The following is a 16,396-nucleotide window of genomic DNA, read 5'->3' on the forward strand; positions in this document are numbered from 1 at the left end:
GCAGCAGCTGCAGCAGTTGGTAACACTTCAGCAGTGTTTGCATAAGGAGATCCGGTTGGATTGGAATTGGCCACTGGACCTGTGACATTGGCATAACTGATATTGAGACAGCTGCCACTCTGTGGATCCTCTTGTATCTTCTGGATGATAAGTTCGACAGCTTTTCGGTTTTGTTCAGGTTCTCCACTCACAGTGACAACCCTCTCTTGCAAGTTGATCCCATCAGGTTTCTGGGAAAGCTGCACCCAAGCCCCTGACTGCTCCATTATAGCCTTCACTGTAGCACCTCCCTTCCCTATTATCAGACCTGCTGTGCTGTTGGGAACTATAATCTTTACCTGTAATTAAAAAAAATATATATAAATAATACTTCTGCTTTGCGCATGAACACTATAATATTTTGCTACCCTATAAAAGGAAGGAAAAAATGAAGCAAATTAGTTAATATGCTTTTAAAAGAAAAGATTAAAAAAATAAAATGAAATACAGCTTATCAGGTTTTTTTAATGCTCTGCATCTCTTTCAAATGTACAATATGAAGAATTAAAAGAATAACAGGAAAACTATTAACTGTTCTATATAATATACCGCTTTCAGCACAGTACATTTCAGATAAAAGATTAAACAAATGCAGGTATTATTCTCACATGAAAAGATTATCATAGATTGTGTTAACGTGAGTGTTCTCATCTGATTCCTCTCTTTCCAGGCTAATGTTGCAAACCAAATTATAAGACAAAATGTGTTTCACATTAATTACCTTCCCTTAAAAGATCTATAATAATGTAGTAATAATTAAAAAAAACAAAAACAAAAAACCAAACACTTGGTGAAAGCAAGTATAGCATACTGTGGACAGATAAAATAGTTCATCTTGAATTGGCATGACCTTGATTGTTGAACCCATTACCCATATCAGAATACAAAAGTTCAGGATGTTGTACACCTTACTGTTATCCAGCCTGTGAAGATGAAGAACAGTAGGAGAGTGTATCTAAATGTTGAAGACTTTGAAAATAAAAAATATGGTGCTTGTCCCTCTTAAAAAGTTTACCCAAATATCTTCAAAGGGGATCTCCTGTTAATCCTAACCTTCCTCCTATTTAAACAAGTTTCATTAATGTCAACAAATTTATTCCTCACTGATTTATTGCTGTGAGTGAAGAATGACACCCATGATAAAAATTCAGTGCTTATGCATATTATACTTAGCTGGTTTTTTTTCAATATGTATTCACAAATTAGTCTTACAATTTTAATGTTTAAGGTACCATCTGATCCATAATAGTGAATTAATATGAAGTTTTACCTTTACAAAAGTATGTTTTCAGGATTGATAACTACTGATAGCCATTCATCCAGGTTTTGTGGAGTCTGTACGAATAACACTTAAAAATTTGTCAGTCTTATCACCAAAATGCCATCTAAAATCTCAGCAACAAGCCAATTAAAAATACAACCAAAAATGCATCAGTAACATTCTCGTATTACTTCATTACAAATTCAAGCTTGTTATGAAATCAAGCTAATCAGAAATAAAAATGCATGCCCTAGAATTTTTTCTAATCTTATCCATTTTAGATATTTCCAGTTGTTATGACAGTATCAAAATCAAGTCTTTGAAAGTCCAGTATACTCTGAAGCTAAAAAACATTTGTATGTTCCACTTACATAGTAAGTACCTTAAAAAATTAAACACACCATTTTGCATTTGCAAAAAAATTAGGCCATCCATGAGCTATATAATCCTATAGAAAACATCTCAGAATTTGTGAATATGCATTTTTAAGTGAGGAAAGTCCATGGTCATTTTAAAGTGCAGCTCAACACATTAGGTGATTTTGAGATGCCCTTTCTTTCAACTTTCCTATTAGCAAAACAAAGCCACAATTTTTATAACCAGGATGTATGATCTAGAGACAAAATTAAGAAATGGATAAATATAATGAATGTTGATATTTTTATCAAGTATATAGTTTAACTGACTCATTTGACTTAGGACATATTAACAATTCGGAGATTCTGACAACTGTAACTTGCCAGATCCTGCTTGGTTTCGTAAGTAACATGCAAAGTTGTGATTAAAGTTAGGCTTAAGTGCTTATGTATGTGCAGAAGAAGAATGTAAAAACATAAGAAGGTATGAAAACAAATAATGGATTCAGAAAAAAAGAAAGAACAAAATCCATAGTCGTAACAAAATCAGAAAAAACTACCTGAAATCTTTCATGGATCTTTGATTTCTGAAGCTGGGAATGTGAATCCAGTTGAGAGGTTTGAGAGAGTTCAAGTTAAAGCCTTATTTGTCAGAGTTCTGAAGGTGTTGTTTACTTTTTTATTTATTTAATTTTTTTTACTTTTATGATATCTATGTAATGAGTACTCTAATAATCATTTTTGCACTTCAAGCAAAGTCATACTTTAAAATTTTTGTGAAAAACTAGACTGAACCACCGCAGATGTATTATTTGCAACTATTTAAATGTTCCTGATATTAAAGTTAGTTAAAAAAAACCAAACTTTACATTGAATTTCAACTTTAAGTTGTATAAAAATATCCTTAAAGATCCAAAACATCTTCCAAGCAATAACAAAGAAATTAAAAACAAAACAAAGCAAATAACAAAACAAAAACAAAGAAACCAAATTTCCTAAGGACAATTTGCCATTAATTTCCATTTCAAAAAAGTCTGCAACTGCTGTTTCAATCTCAATCTCAGCAGAAATCTGAAATCTGACGCTGGAACTGGTCTGACTAGATTTCGCGACACCATCAGTGCAACACTCTGGAGACAGACAGTCTCATAACCAGATATATAATTACAGAAGTAAACTGAGTACTTAACTTTAGGACAGCATTGTAGGACACGCAATACCATAGCTACATATGTTATATATATGAAAATCTAGATCACCGCAATATGGCTTGGATTACTCTAAAAGACTGGTGTAGCTCAACATTACGACTGTTTAATTCAGATATAAAATGAAGGAAAAACTCTTTATGCAAAAGAATAATAATAAAGGTTTACTCAATAAGAAATTACCACTTTATGGCTTGACATCAACAAACTTCATTTAGTTAATCGCTAAAAGCTTTGATTGACCAACAGAATTATCTGCCTACTTTTAAAGAAGATGCAGACTGATATCCTTCCCTATACCCACCCACAGCCTTCTTGAAATTTTTTGCTATTCAGACTACGTTGCATTTTGGAAAATAAATCTTGCCTTCACTGGATGTAAACAATCATTTTTTGTTCTGCTTCTGAGAAATAGAAACTCTAAATTACTATTCTAGAAACATCAGACTGTGTTTATTTTAGCTAGCAACACTTTTAAACTTCTTTACTGTAAGAATACATCGCTAATATGCTTTCAAATATAAACATTATGAGGGTGGATGTTACACCAATTAACATACACTACAACTTCTAAAAATTTACAGGTATCTAAAAATTAAATAATATGGACAACATATCTATTTTATACTAAGACGTGACAAAATATATTACAATTAAAATTCATTTTTAACAGAATAGAAAAGCAAAATTATGCATTTAGCTGAAAACAGTAAGATCCTGCTCTTGCTGAAATAAGTGTCAGCATTTGCATTATGTTGAAGCATCCAAACACAAAGTACTGGTATTTGTAACAATTTCTTGAAAAATATAATTTGAAAATTGAGATAATTATTTTAAAAAGCGAAACATACTTAGAATTTCTACTTAGGTCATATCAATCTTGATAATGATTCATTATTTTCCATCTGTTTCCCGTATTAACTTGAATTTCCATGGTTTGCATATTGGAATATCAATTCTTTATGGCAAAAACTGATTTTATTGCATAAAATACCAGTAACAAACAATCATGTTCATAGTCCCAACTCCTATTATTCAAACAGAAATTGAAAAGCTAAGATCTATTTGATTTAGTTATCTGTACCACCATGAGTACATTAATACTGTACTCCCTTGTCTAGCAGGTAAATCAGGAAGTATTCTTGCTTTCTTTTAATATATAAAAAGTTCAGAATGTGATTTGGATACAGAAATGAATAATCCCAACAGCGTCCAAATTAAGTGCTCTGAGTATGCAGGAAGGTTAGGTTTCAATAGATTCACGTATGATCCTGGCTATATTGAAATTTATGTTGCAAAAATGAGACAAAGCAGCCAAAAAAGTAATAACAAGTTTGAAATGCATAAGTGAAATGCTTTTTTTTTTTTTTTTTTTTTTTTTTTTTTTTTTTTTTTTTTTTTCAAATGCTGTGAGGTGGGGTGTAGGGCTAGAAGGAACTCAGCCTTCATCTCACGCTAAACAGATTTTAGAAAAATAATTGTAATCATAACAATTGCTTATTCACAAAGCAAATTAATTACTTCCACTGGCATCACCATAATCCTTTCTGTGTTATTCTAAGTAATATCAAAATCAGGCTCCAAATTTAATACTTCTCCTGGAAAAGGGATTGAACAATACAAAGTAATTTCACTGCAGTGTTTTCACTAACATTGCTGTCTTTAAAAATCCTTGACAGAAGCACAACAGTCCAAGAAGCTGTGGTGCTGCTGAATGGCTCAAACCTGAGAGCAGTTTACTGCTTTCAGTTCACACTGAAGTTAGCAAAGATATGATGAAATTGAGCACTTAGAGGAAGATGGTTGGTACTTGATGGATCACAATCCTTATGTCCTGAGAAAACAATTCAAGTTGCTCTAACTCACCATTTCACACTGCAAAACTCCTAGACTCCTGAACTGTGCATCAGCTAATTCCTTAATCCTTCTTCTTTTACTGACAGCCCACTTGCATAACACCCTGTTACACATGTCCCTGACATTGCAAGTCCTCTGATTTACTGAACTAAAAGTCCTCACTCCTGAGTCCTGAGAGCTGAATACCAATTGTTCAGAGATCATTCTACGCCACTTCTCATTCCTTCCTTCACGCTGCAAAGAGATAATCCATGCAAAGCAGCAACAACTGTGTATCCACACACACAAAAAATCCTTCTGGTGAGCAGAACTATCACCAAACCTGCATTACTATCCACACTAAAACCTCATGTCCCTTCTCCCCTTTTCATTCCTGTTCCTCTCAAACAAACATTTCCAAGTTACAGCGAGTTCCCCATACTCTGCATTTCTTTTGTTTACCACCTTAGTCTGAAGATATGTAAATTGGTTACATTCTCTCTTTTACAGCCTATGGAGGGGTGAAGGCAACTACAAAAAGATTCTGTGAAGAAGACTAATTGGATTACTGGAAGAAATGAGATGCTACTTTGTACCTTAGTGCAATGCACATCTTTATTCTAGTTAGTGTTCTTGAGATTTTCTTCTCATCACAATAAGTAAATATACTTACAATATTTTCTGCATATGTTTTACCTGTGATTACTGCAAGATAACTTTAATTTTTAAAATTTCTCTAATTGCTTCTTTTTAGTATCCCTGTCTTCATAACTACTATTTCTTCCAAGTCCATTTAAATTAATCACAGAATCATAGAATTACAGGAGTTGGAAAGGATCTCAACAGATTATTGACTCCAACTGCTGAAGCAGGCTCCCTACAGCAGGTCACATAGGTAGGCATCCAGATGGGTCGTGAATATCTCCATAGACGGAGACTCCACAACCTCTCTGGTCTAGCTGTTCCAGTGCTCCAGCACCTATACCATATAGAAGTTCTTACACATGTCTGTATGGAACTTCCTAAGTTCAAGTTTGAAACCATTACTCCTCATCCTATTGCTATGCATCACTGAGAAGGGCCTGACCTCATCCATTTGCCTCCCACCTCCTTTTAGATATTTATAAACATTTATCAGATCCCTTCTCAGTATTCTTTACTCCAGGCTGACCAGACGTAGGTTACTTAGTCTTTCCACAGATAGTAGATACTCCAGGTCCTTAATCATCTTTGTGGCCCTCAGCAGGACTCATTCTAGGAGATCTCTCACTTTTTTGAACAGGAAGCCCAGAACTGAAAACAGTGTTCTAAAAGTGTCCTCACCAGGACAGAGTAGAAGGGTTAAGATCATCTCCCTTGATCTACTGGCTACACTCTTTTTTAATGCATCCCAGGACACCATTGACTTTCTTGGCCACAAGAGCACACTGCTGACTCATGGACAACCTGTCTTCCACAAGAACACGCAGGTCTTTCTCCACAGGGGTCCTCTCTAGTAGAGGATCCCCTAACCTATACTGATGCATGTAGCTATTCCTCCTCAGGTGCAAGACTCTACCCTTGCCCTTGTTGATCCCCGTCAGGTTCTTCCCTGCCCAACACTCTAGTCTGTACAGTTCACACTGATGGGTAGCACAGCCTTCTGGTGTGTCAGACACTCCTCCCAGCTCTACACCATCAGCAACATTTGCTGAGGGTGGACTCTACCCCTTCATCTAGCTTACTGATGAAGATATTGAACAAGACCAGAAACAGCACTGACCCTTGGGGAACACCGGTAGTTATAGGCCTCCAACCAGACTCTTCACTGCTGATGACCACCCTCTGAGCTCTGCCACTCAGCTACTTCTCAATCCACTTTAATGTCCAATCATCTATCCCACGCTTCCTAAGTTTCATAACAAGGATGTTGTGGGAGATGGTGTCCAATGCCTTGCTGAAGTCAAGGTACACAGCACTCACTGCTCTCCTCTCATCTACTCAGCCAGTGATGACATCATAGAAGGCTACCATAGAAGGCTACTTTGAAAGAAACATTTACTGCAGGCAAGATAGGTCCTACCCATGTTAAAAACATACAAGATCTCTAAAAACTTAAAATGTTAGAAAACAGAGCAAAGGGATAATCTAAAATCTGTATTTGTATCTGCCCTAAACTGGAGCAGGAATTTGGACTGTCTGATTCCCTCTCTACTGTTCATCACCAGTGTTAAATTTCTGAGCTGCCGTGCTCATGGTATTACTTTAGTCCTAGTTACTATCATATAATACAAAAGTAATTTCAGCTTAAACACTCAGAATTATTTACATTTATAATCAAAATGCTTACCACTGAACCAAACTGGAGAAAGATTTAGTACATGAAAGAATATTACACTTAATTTATTTTGCAAACATTTTTGCTTTATCTTAAATTGAGAACATTTTAAAATTAGCATGTTTCAGTAAACCTTGGCTCTTTGTTGTAACAAAAAAGTATTTTTCAATTCTCTTAGATACAATGTAATTACATTGCTGCCCACTTCAAAATAGAACCATGAAGATTTCTACTAAATATCTAATTTGGAATGCAAACAACTCACTGCAAGGAATTAGAAAATCATGTTTAAACAAACAAAAAATTATCTGGCTTCTGCTTTAGTTGCCATTCTCCCACGGTTAGGCTCTAACACATAAGTGGAAAGGCTACTTTCTCTAAACTGCAATTTCTACTAAATTGGTGCATATGCAGGTTCTATATGCAGTGAATAAATATTAGAACTGATGTTTATACAGGCGGTTAATTTTATGAGATTATCTAGATCAGTAGGAACTATTTAAAATTTACATACAAAGTTTCTTACATCTCATGAAAACAAATTCTGGAAGTATTTGAATGGAAGAAACCCAATTTTCTATGATTCTACGAATTTTCTCGAAAATAAATTCTCTATGATGCATAGTTTTAATAACACAGAGAAGGAACTTCTATTTTTTTTTTTTTTTTTCAGTATAGCATGAAAACAACTCTCCGTATTTCATGCATTAATATTTCATAAGTTTCAAATTACATCTGTACGGAAGTGCAATGTATTTGGAGTAGTTTCATTTATACTTTCCACATTTTTATAATTAAAAAAAAAAGATAAAGAAAAAGATGGTTTCATACTGAATTATACAAGAGCATAAATAATAAATTTTTACTCAATTGCACAGTATGACAAAGACACAGAAAATAAGATATATATATTGTTCAGATGAAACATCTTTTGAGATGACAGAGAGCAGGTTTACTAACTACTCTGTCCAGTAATGTTTGAATTACACTTTCAGTGGCAGAACGTTAACCCTATTCTGTAGCTAAAATTAAAATAGATGTATTTCACCCCTAAAATCTTCCTGTGATTTCTTTTACTGTATTTTTCTCTCCTATTCATTTTGCGGAATTCTGTGAACACCTGCTATAATTCCATAACATACAAGAATGAACAGAATGGTAATTTTGGAAGCTTTTAACTGAAAGACATCATGTAATTATAATGTAACATCATTATCGGAATTGCTGAAAAAACACTTCTCAGTATAAAATAATCTACCAAAAAAAAGTAGATAAGTGCACATTCTTTTAAAAACAAATCCGTATCTCTGATGGCATGAAGAAAACTCGTACTGTTTTGCATTAAACAAGATCTATCCTAAAAACTGATAAAACCCACTCCAGATTCCTGAAGGAATTGATTTTCATGACTGAACTTGGGGTACAGGTGATGTTTTCTTTCTTACACTTTCCCACTCACAAAAACTATAGATGTTACCGTGGTTTCTCAAGTTCATTAACTTTTTGTTTAAAGTGGCATTGTGGATTGCTTTCTTCGAAAATCTTCACACAAAAGAAGATAAGTACATAAACGACAAGGACTTTTCTACCCTTCTCAAGAGAATCCCTAAAAGGCTGTATCCATTAGATTCACACACACTCCTCAGTACCACAGCAGTCATAAACTTGTTATGAATAATATTCCATATTTTAACTGGGCACCTTTCTCTTGATGAAAGCAAATACTTGGAGAAATCCTGTTTCAACCATACATAAAATCTGACAAGACATTAATAGCAAATCTTGAAGTTAAGTTTGATGGTCCATATGCAGAAACACTTAAGAATTAATTCCCCATTGACTTCAAGGAGATTTAAGCTACCAAATTTTTCTATGGTTGTGTATCTGTAAGTCTAAGACAAACTTAAGTGTCTTAACTATTAATATGTACGGCTTTAGCTGCAACAGAAATTTTCAACATAAGTATGCAATGTCAAACCTCCTGTTTACTCATTTTATCTAACAGTGCCAAAGTTTTATTATAAGTTTTGATAAACAAGGAAGCATATCATTTTGTGCTTTGAAAAAAAACAAAAACAAAAACAAAAAGACCTCCAAAAAATCACAGAATCACAGAATTGTAGGGATTGGAAGGGACCTCCAGAGATCATCGAGTCCAACCCCCCTGTCAAAGCAGGTTCCCTCCACCAGGTCGCACAGGTAGGCATCCAGGCAGGTCTTGAACATCTCCAGAGAAGGAGACTCCACCACCTCCCTGGGCAGCCTGTTCCAGTGCTCCGTCACCCTCACTGTAAAGAAGTTCTTGCGCATGTTTGTGCGGAACTTCCTATGCTGCAGTTTCCAGCCGTTTCCCCTTGTCCTGTCTCCACTCACCACTGAGTGCCTCCATCCACAAAATTACATATTGTATTATCTACTGTAGTTATTTCATTTAATTCAATTTCAATAGAAATATTCAAAGCAGACTTGCTATTTGCTGTGGCACAATTCACTGAAGCTGATTGAAAATTGAAAGCAGGGCAAAGCTTAAAAATAGATCTTAGAAATTAATACTAATTATCTGACATTGCTGACCAAATTCTCAAATTAATTTAGGATTTAAATCCACATTTAAAATCAAAATCACATTCCAAGATTTGAGGTAAGAATAGTGAACATCAATTTATGAAAGCAGCATCTAAAATTAATCTTTCCATTGTACTAGACATAATGTAAGGATGCTAGCACTTCTAAGCCACTTTCAGATCATTTTCATCAAACCTGATTTTTAAAAAGTATGCTACACATTCATTCAAAAATTCAGAAAACTTAGTTTTTCAACACTATACCATCTGCAGGGGTCTTCTTTTTTTCAAAACTATGAAAATACCATGCGCCAGCAGAATCACTTCAATTCTATGACATGAAAAAGAAGTAGCCATAGAGACTCCTAAATGCTTATTTAGCCATTGCAATGCTGTAAAACATGATTTGTAATTACATGAAATAAATCCCTAATCACCTGAAAATGACTAATATACATATTTCTAAATAAATTTTTATACTACACTTCTACATATGAGTCCATAATACTTGGTGACTTTTGGCAAAACAGTCCTATCACTTTTAGTATCTAGCCAACAGTTTAAGCAGATTCAGAGAACACAGAAGCTACATATTCAGCAGTGTCTTTTTAAATCATTTGCTCACAATAAGGAAAAAAAAAGAGCAAGCAAATGAGTCCATATGGAACGAATACAAATATTATTACTCTATACAGCCAAAGTAAATGAAACCATCCCTACTATTTGTTGTATCTTAGAATCTCAGAGCTGCAATAATGTCAGACGTGAGTGTGCTCATATATATAAACAAACAGAAGCCTTTTGCATTACAATACTGTGGAAGAAAAGAACAGTTTGTTACAAATTTCTGCCCTTAACAGTATGAATGAATATACATAGTATGGCTTTCACCTAGGTGAAATCTGCTCTATTCAGTCTATAGTTACACATACAGACTTAAGAAAAGACAGGACACTTTTAATGATATATCCTGACCTAACTTTGCACCAGTTTTGCACATGCTTTTTTCTTATAGATAACAAAATTGTAAAGTGAGATAAAAATAAATCTTATAGCATTCCCACACAATGTGCAAGAATGGAATGATAAATTACTTGTTGCGTCTGTAACAAATGTTGCAAATACCATCCAATATAAATGACATAAAACTACCATACCTAAATGAACACCCTTACTTACATTTCCATGGGCCATAAAATAAAATAATGATAAACTCTAACATATCTGTTTACAGTATTCTTAATTAAGATCCTGATGTAACTATCAATTCTTAGAAAAAGAAAGAAGGGGAGATATGAATTAAAGTCATGGTAGACACCCCATAAATGTCTCAGCTCAGTGAAAATAGGAGGCTCTCTGATCTGCAGAATGTTCTGTCTAGTTTCACTGTTTTTCACAGTGAAAGGACTGAAAAATGGCAAGAAATTCAGCCTAGGCAAAACGCATCTGGCCTTCCTAGATGCACAATTTTTTGTGGCATTAACGGCCAGATCCTACTCATTTTACACCTAGCTTTGCAACTAGCAGCAGAGGCTTGATCCCTTCTGTACTATTGAGTAACTACTAAAATAATGATTTTGTATAGCAAGAACTAGTCAATGAATTTCTCAGGAAGGCAATCTCAAATACCTCATTTGAGAATTGCTTTCAAATGAGAAAGGAAGCAAAGAAGATTAAACATTAAAACATTATTTAAATAATCATATTTCTCTAGGTCATAAAAATACTATTTACCAGAAACTTTTATTACAAAAAGAACAGTTTCATTACTGTACTACTGCAGTAGTGCATAGCCTTGTAATGCTGATAGTCTTCTGACAAATTACTATAGAACTTTTGTCTCAGAGGCTGATGCTATATCTTTGACAAGGATCAGAGACAGAACAGAATCATATCAAGCTGTTAGTCTAAGGAAATATATCAATACCTGCAGATAAGTTAAGTACTGGTTTAGAACTTAACATTCAGCCCAGTAATTCTGTGTGTATATGACTAATTTACATGTACACATACATTCTGATTTACCTCTTACAGACTCTCAATTAAACATTATTAACCAAGACAGGCACTGGGGAAGCAGGGACTATTGTTGGGAAAGAAGAAGAAAGAGAAAAAGAATAGTGGAATAAATGGAGGAAATGAATTAACAATAATTTGAGTAAATAGAAACAACAATCGATACATGCTAAGATAAACCAGTTAAGTCAACCTAGCTTACCAATAAAAGCTATAAATTCAAGAAACAATTGAGTCTAGAATTGCATTGTGAAGATCCTGGAGTCACACTAGTATTTGGCTCAGTGGGGAAAATTGCATACATTTATTATTATATCACATATTTGCACAGAATATTGTCTCCATACATTCATGCTCTTGGCTGTATTTCTCCTACAATAAAAATCTGTGGAGCCAAATATCAGTAAAGACATATCTTTTAAATAAGAAATTAAACTCAAAAGTAATTAACAACTTTTGAGAATCAATAATGCATTACAAAAGTGAGGCACGAGCAACACTTGAATACAGATAACTTACGAATGTTCTTAATTTTGTCTAGTTAATGTAAATATCCACATGGCCAAAAAAAAAAAAAGTTCCTAAACAAAATGAAGTGTTAAGGCACAAATGTCATATAGAGCTGTACTTATGTGTAAACATTACACATTTATGTATACACATTACATGAGTGCAATTATATGTGCATTAGCTTTGAAAAGTATTCTATTAAGAATAAGTCGGGAGTTGCATAATCATATTTTGGATTTACAACTTTTTTTAACTCTTTAAAGATACACTGAGAAAGTACTCACATTTACTATTGCCTCAGTTACTATGAAAAATATACACATATTCTTCAGTTTCCATGGATTACAATTTTTTTTTTTAATTTTCAAAAAAACCTACCAACAAATATAAATTAAAAAAAAAAAAACTCGAAAATCAAAGTGGAAAAAGTAAACATACTTACTAACCACTTTTGAGATTGTAAGACTTTAAAAATATTTTATCATCTCAGTATATATAAAGCTACACACAATTACTTTTAATTAATGCACTGTGGATTATTATTGCCAGAAATTTGTTTTATTATTTTCAATTGTAAAAAAAAAAAGACTTCAAATTAAAATATTCCTTTATTCCTTATTACTACTTTTAAAATCAAATATTTTTTGTGATATTAAAAACAGTGATTTTGCTGAGATGTCCCAATTGACAGTTTTTATCCTATTATTTGACTTTTAGTATTTTTCTGTCCATCAAAATATAATTCAGACAGGTCAAAAAGAAAGGTTTTCTGTGATAGTAGTGTATTTAGAAGGATAAACCATACTACATATAATAGAAATATAAACAAATACATGGCTTGTCAATTAAAAAATTCTCATCATTAATATATTATTTTCAAGTAATTATATTTTAGTTTGAATAAAATAATTGAACAGTACATACAGTATGGAGTACAGTAAGATTTATGAAATATCTATTGCCATAATAATATTTGTAACTATAGATGTTATATAACTAAAGTTTTGTAACTAGAGTCCTTATAATACACTTAACAGGAAGATATATTTACACTAATATATATTTTAATAAAATATGCACAACTTAATTAAATTCTTAAATTTAAATTTCCAAACGTAACTTTCATCCCATTCAGGGATCTTTATTACTCTCATTCACATGTGTTGCTATTAATATAAGCCAGGTATAACTTACACTTAGAAATGGCATGAAGACAAATATCAGTAATGTTTGTCAGTACACAAACTGCACACAGCCAATTAGACTTCACTGTAAGTGTTCAAGTGAAGTGTAGCATAAATTCCTAATTAATTTTGACATAAATTAAGTATAAGTGAACTATAGCCTTAAAATTTATTTAAGAAAGAGCTAATTTTTAGAACAGAGTGAGATAGTACTAGTTTTGGACAACACGCAGTTAGTTTATTAAGCATTTTAAATATAATACCAACAGTCTTCAAATATCTGTACATCTTTAAAAGTGATTTCTTGTTTTTGCATCACTAAATTATACATAAGCACTCTTTTGTAACTGTATTTTGTTTCAGTACTTATTACTAAAGAATGTCATTATTCATTGTTCAGTCTATTCCATAAATAAATTTTATTCCATAAAACATCTACTTCTAAAAGGAGCTTAAATGGACACTACATTTCAGTGTCTCATGGGTAAGAAGCAGCTGTTAATTTACCGTCACAGTTATTTCAATTACTAAGAATAAAATGCAATGGATTAAAATATTCTCACTGCATTTATTATTTTGGTTAAGTGAAATATAAAAATAACCATTATGAGGTGGGATGCATGGATATCATGTATCAGGTTAGTAGAAATGTGAAATAAGTCACGCTGCAGTTTAATAAATAAACATTTTTAAAAATACTTTACTAATCCCATCCAAACATTTATCCTCCAATTCCAAGTGAAAGAATAGTTTGTCGTGTAGAAGTTTATAATTGCTGAATAATGTAAGAAAAAGGAAGAGGACAGAAATACTGTCATCGGCAAACTGCATTTGCTGAACTGTCATTTAAGAAGGAAGCAAATGAAAAAGAACCAACCCCCAATGCCCAAGTCTACTAAACACTGAAATTAAAATTTACATCACTGGGATATAAAAGAACACTGGACTCATCCCTGGGCATTTCTAAGGAAGCTTATGATAGTCCATGGTCACGATTTTCCACTGCTCTACTATTTGCAAGCTTAGAATAATTGAGGAAGTTACTAACTCTACATTTACTAACAGGAAACTGGAAACCTAATTTGCTAAAAGAGGCAAAAGAAGCAAGCATGAAAAGAATTACAGACAAAAAACTATCGGAAAACACTGCTTCTGAATAAGATGAAGTTGCATACTGTTTTGACTGCAGGGTAAAACACATTAAAAGGTATTGACTGCCTGAAGTTTGACATGCTATGCTACGGATAAAGGCCTCAAGAGATGCACCTTATCCTCTGTAAGAGAAAAAATATTCCATCACTTACTCCTTGTAGCACAATATATCAACAAGATTGCTTTTATGATTTGTACACAAAAAAATTTTTTTTCATTTATACCAGGAAGGCACCTACTTCCATTCATAGGTTTATCTCACATATATCTACGACTCCCACTGCCTGCTGAATTCTTGAAACATGCAAAAGGCAGATTCTATCTGCAAGAAAGTGCAGTGCATTGCTGTAATATTCCTACAAACAAGCTGGGAAAATGATGTTTTAGATAGCACAAATAAAAAATTTACTATTGCATATTTAATACAGGACCTTATTTTCATGCAGAGACTTCATAATAGTGCTAGACCTAACACTGTCTACTTATCTCTGAGATATCAAAAAAATGTGGTATTGACTTTTCCATTCTGTACTCTGTGCTGTCCACTATCTGTCATGGTGTGACAATAAGCTTTGTAATCTCAACTTCTCTTTCTGCATTCTTACGCAATTCTTGATCATATAAATTCTGAACTCCGTAAGAGCTGCTAGGATTTACAGGAATGCGATTGGCAGATAATTAAAGACATTCAATGAGTAATATTGACATAATGAGTAATATGTCAACAATGTTGAGAGTCTTAGCCATGAGAAAGCAACATTTTTCCTCAGGTGTCATGAATCCTTTTAAAAACACTTTCTCTACAGTCAGAAAGGAACAGTGAACAGTGAACCCTAAACTCCCTCAGTGGAAGAGAGTATTAGGAAAGGAATCAAGTAAATCAATATAAAAAAATATGAACACTACTAATTACCTATGCAGTTGTCCAAAGGGGAAAATACAGAACAAGCAAAGAAAAAAAATACTGATTTACATATAAGATTTTTGAAAATTACTTCAAAACTTTATAGTATCTAAAACTGTTTTAACCCTTAAGTATTTAATTAGACATTGCTAGCAAAAGCTCTGATCTCAGAATCTGCAAAACAGTGTGAAAAAGTGGCCCAAGAACAAGAGAAATATGATAAAAGTCCTGTATGAATCTGAGAATCAGAAAAAAATGACAACAGTCTTCTATGGATATAGGTTAATTCCACTTTTGGCAATGAAATGAAAAGTTTCAGCTGAACAGAAGCAGGAAATGTTACCTCTGAGGCACTCAAACCTCTACTGGAGTCTTCTCACTTCAACAAGGGAATAAGTCTCCCTAGCACTTTCTCAAACATTACTCATTACTTGCTATCCACAGTGTGCCATAGTCAACATATGATCTAAAAAGGAACTGTCACCTTATGAAACAAAAAGTTCACTTTACAGAGATATGAATTTACAATCCACAATAAATCTATAAATCTAGAATGTTAACAGATATTTCACACTGCAAAGACAAGTGTTTATCCAACTACTGTAGGCACATTCATTTAATACTGTTAAGATACTCAATGCTGAATGGAGAGTCAAAATTATTAGTGGGTCAGCCTACAAAAGAACACCAAGTACTGAGTAGCAGCTAAGTTCAGATGTTAATGTTCTTGCTGAAATGTACTCAGAAAAATATCCTATTTCGAGAAATTCTGTGAAGAATTTTTCTGTTGGTAACAAAAATATACCATAGGTTTGGGATCCAGAAAAAGTCAGTAAAACCTATGCAAATTACAGAACATATTGCTTGTCTCTATTCCCTTAGACATTGTGATGAGGTTTATACAGTTATTACCAAAGCTACTTGTAAATAAAAAATGGTCTGGTACCATAATCAGAAGAATATGTTCATTATTCATGATATTTGTGTTTTTCAATGAATTTCTAAACTTTAGAATCCAGTGCACTAAATTCTTCCATGATGTGCCCCTA

General features: G+C 33.3%; 1 protein-coding gene across 3 annotated transcripts in view; it reads right to left on the minus strand.

Moving 5' to 3' along the window:
* NOVA1 (NOVA alternative splicing regulator 1) overlaps nt 1–16,396 on the minus strand; it is a gene marked incomplete at both ends in the record, with an annotated part of 126,269 nt that overhangs the window by 667 nt on the left and 109,206 nt on the right. For all 3 annotated transcript variants that reach the window (XM_079536669.1, XM_079536668.1, XM_079536667.1), the window contains one exon: nt 1–338. This exon is cut by the window's left edge and continues 667 nt beyond it. In XM_079536669.1, the coding sequence (XP_079392795.1) occupies nt 1–338 (338 nt within the window). The remainder of the gene's footprint in view (nt 339–16,396) is intronic.

This window comes from Tetrao urogallus (genome assembly GCF_951394365.1).
Source record: "Tetrao urogallus genome assembly, chromosome: 6".
NCBI lineage: Eukaryota > Metazoa > Chordata > Aves > Galliformes > Phasianidae > Tetrao > Tetrao urogallus.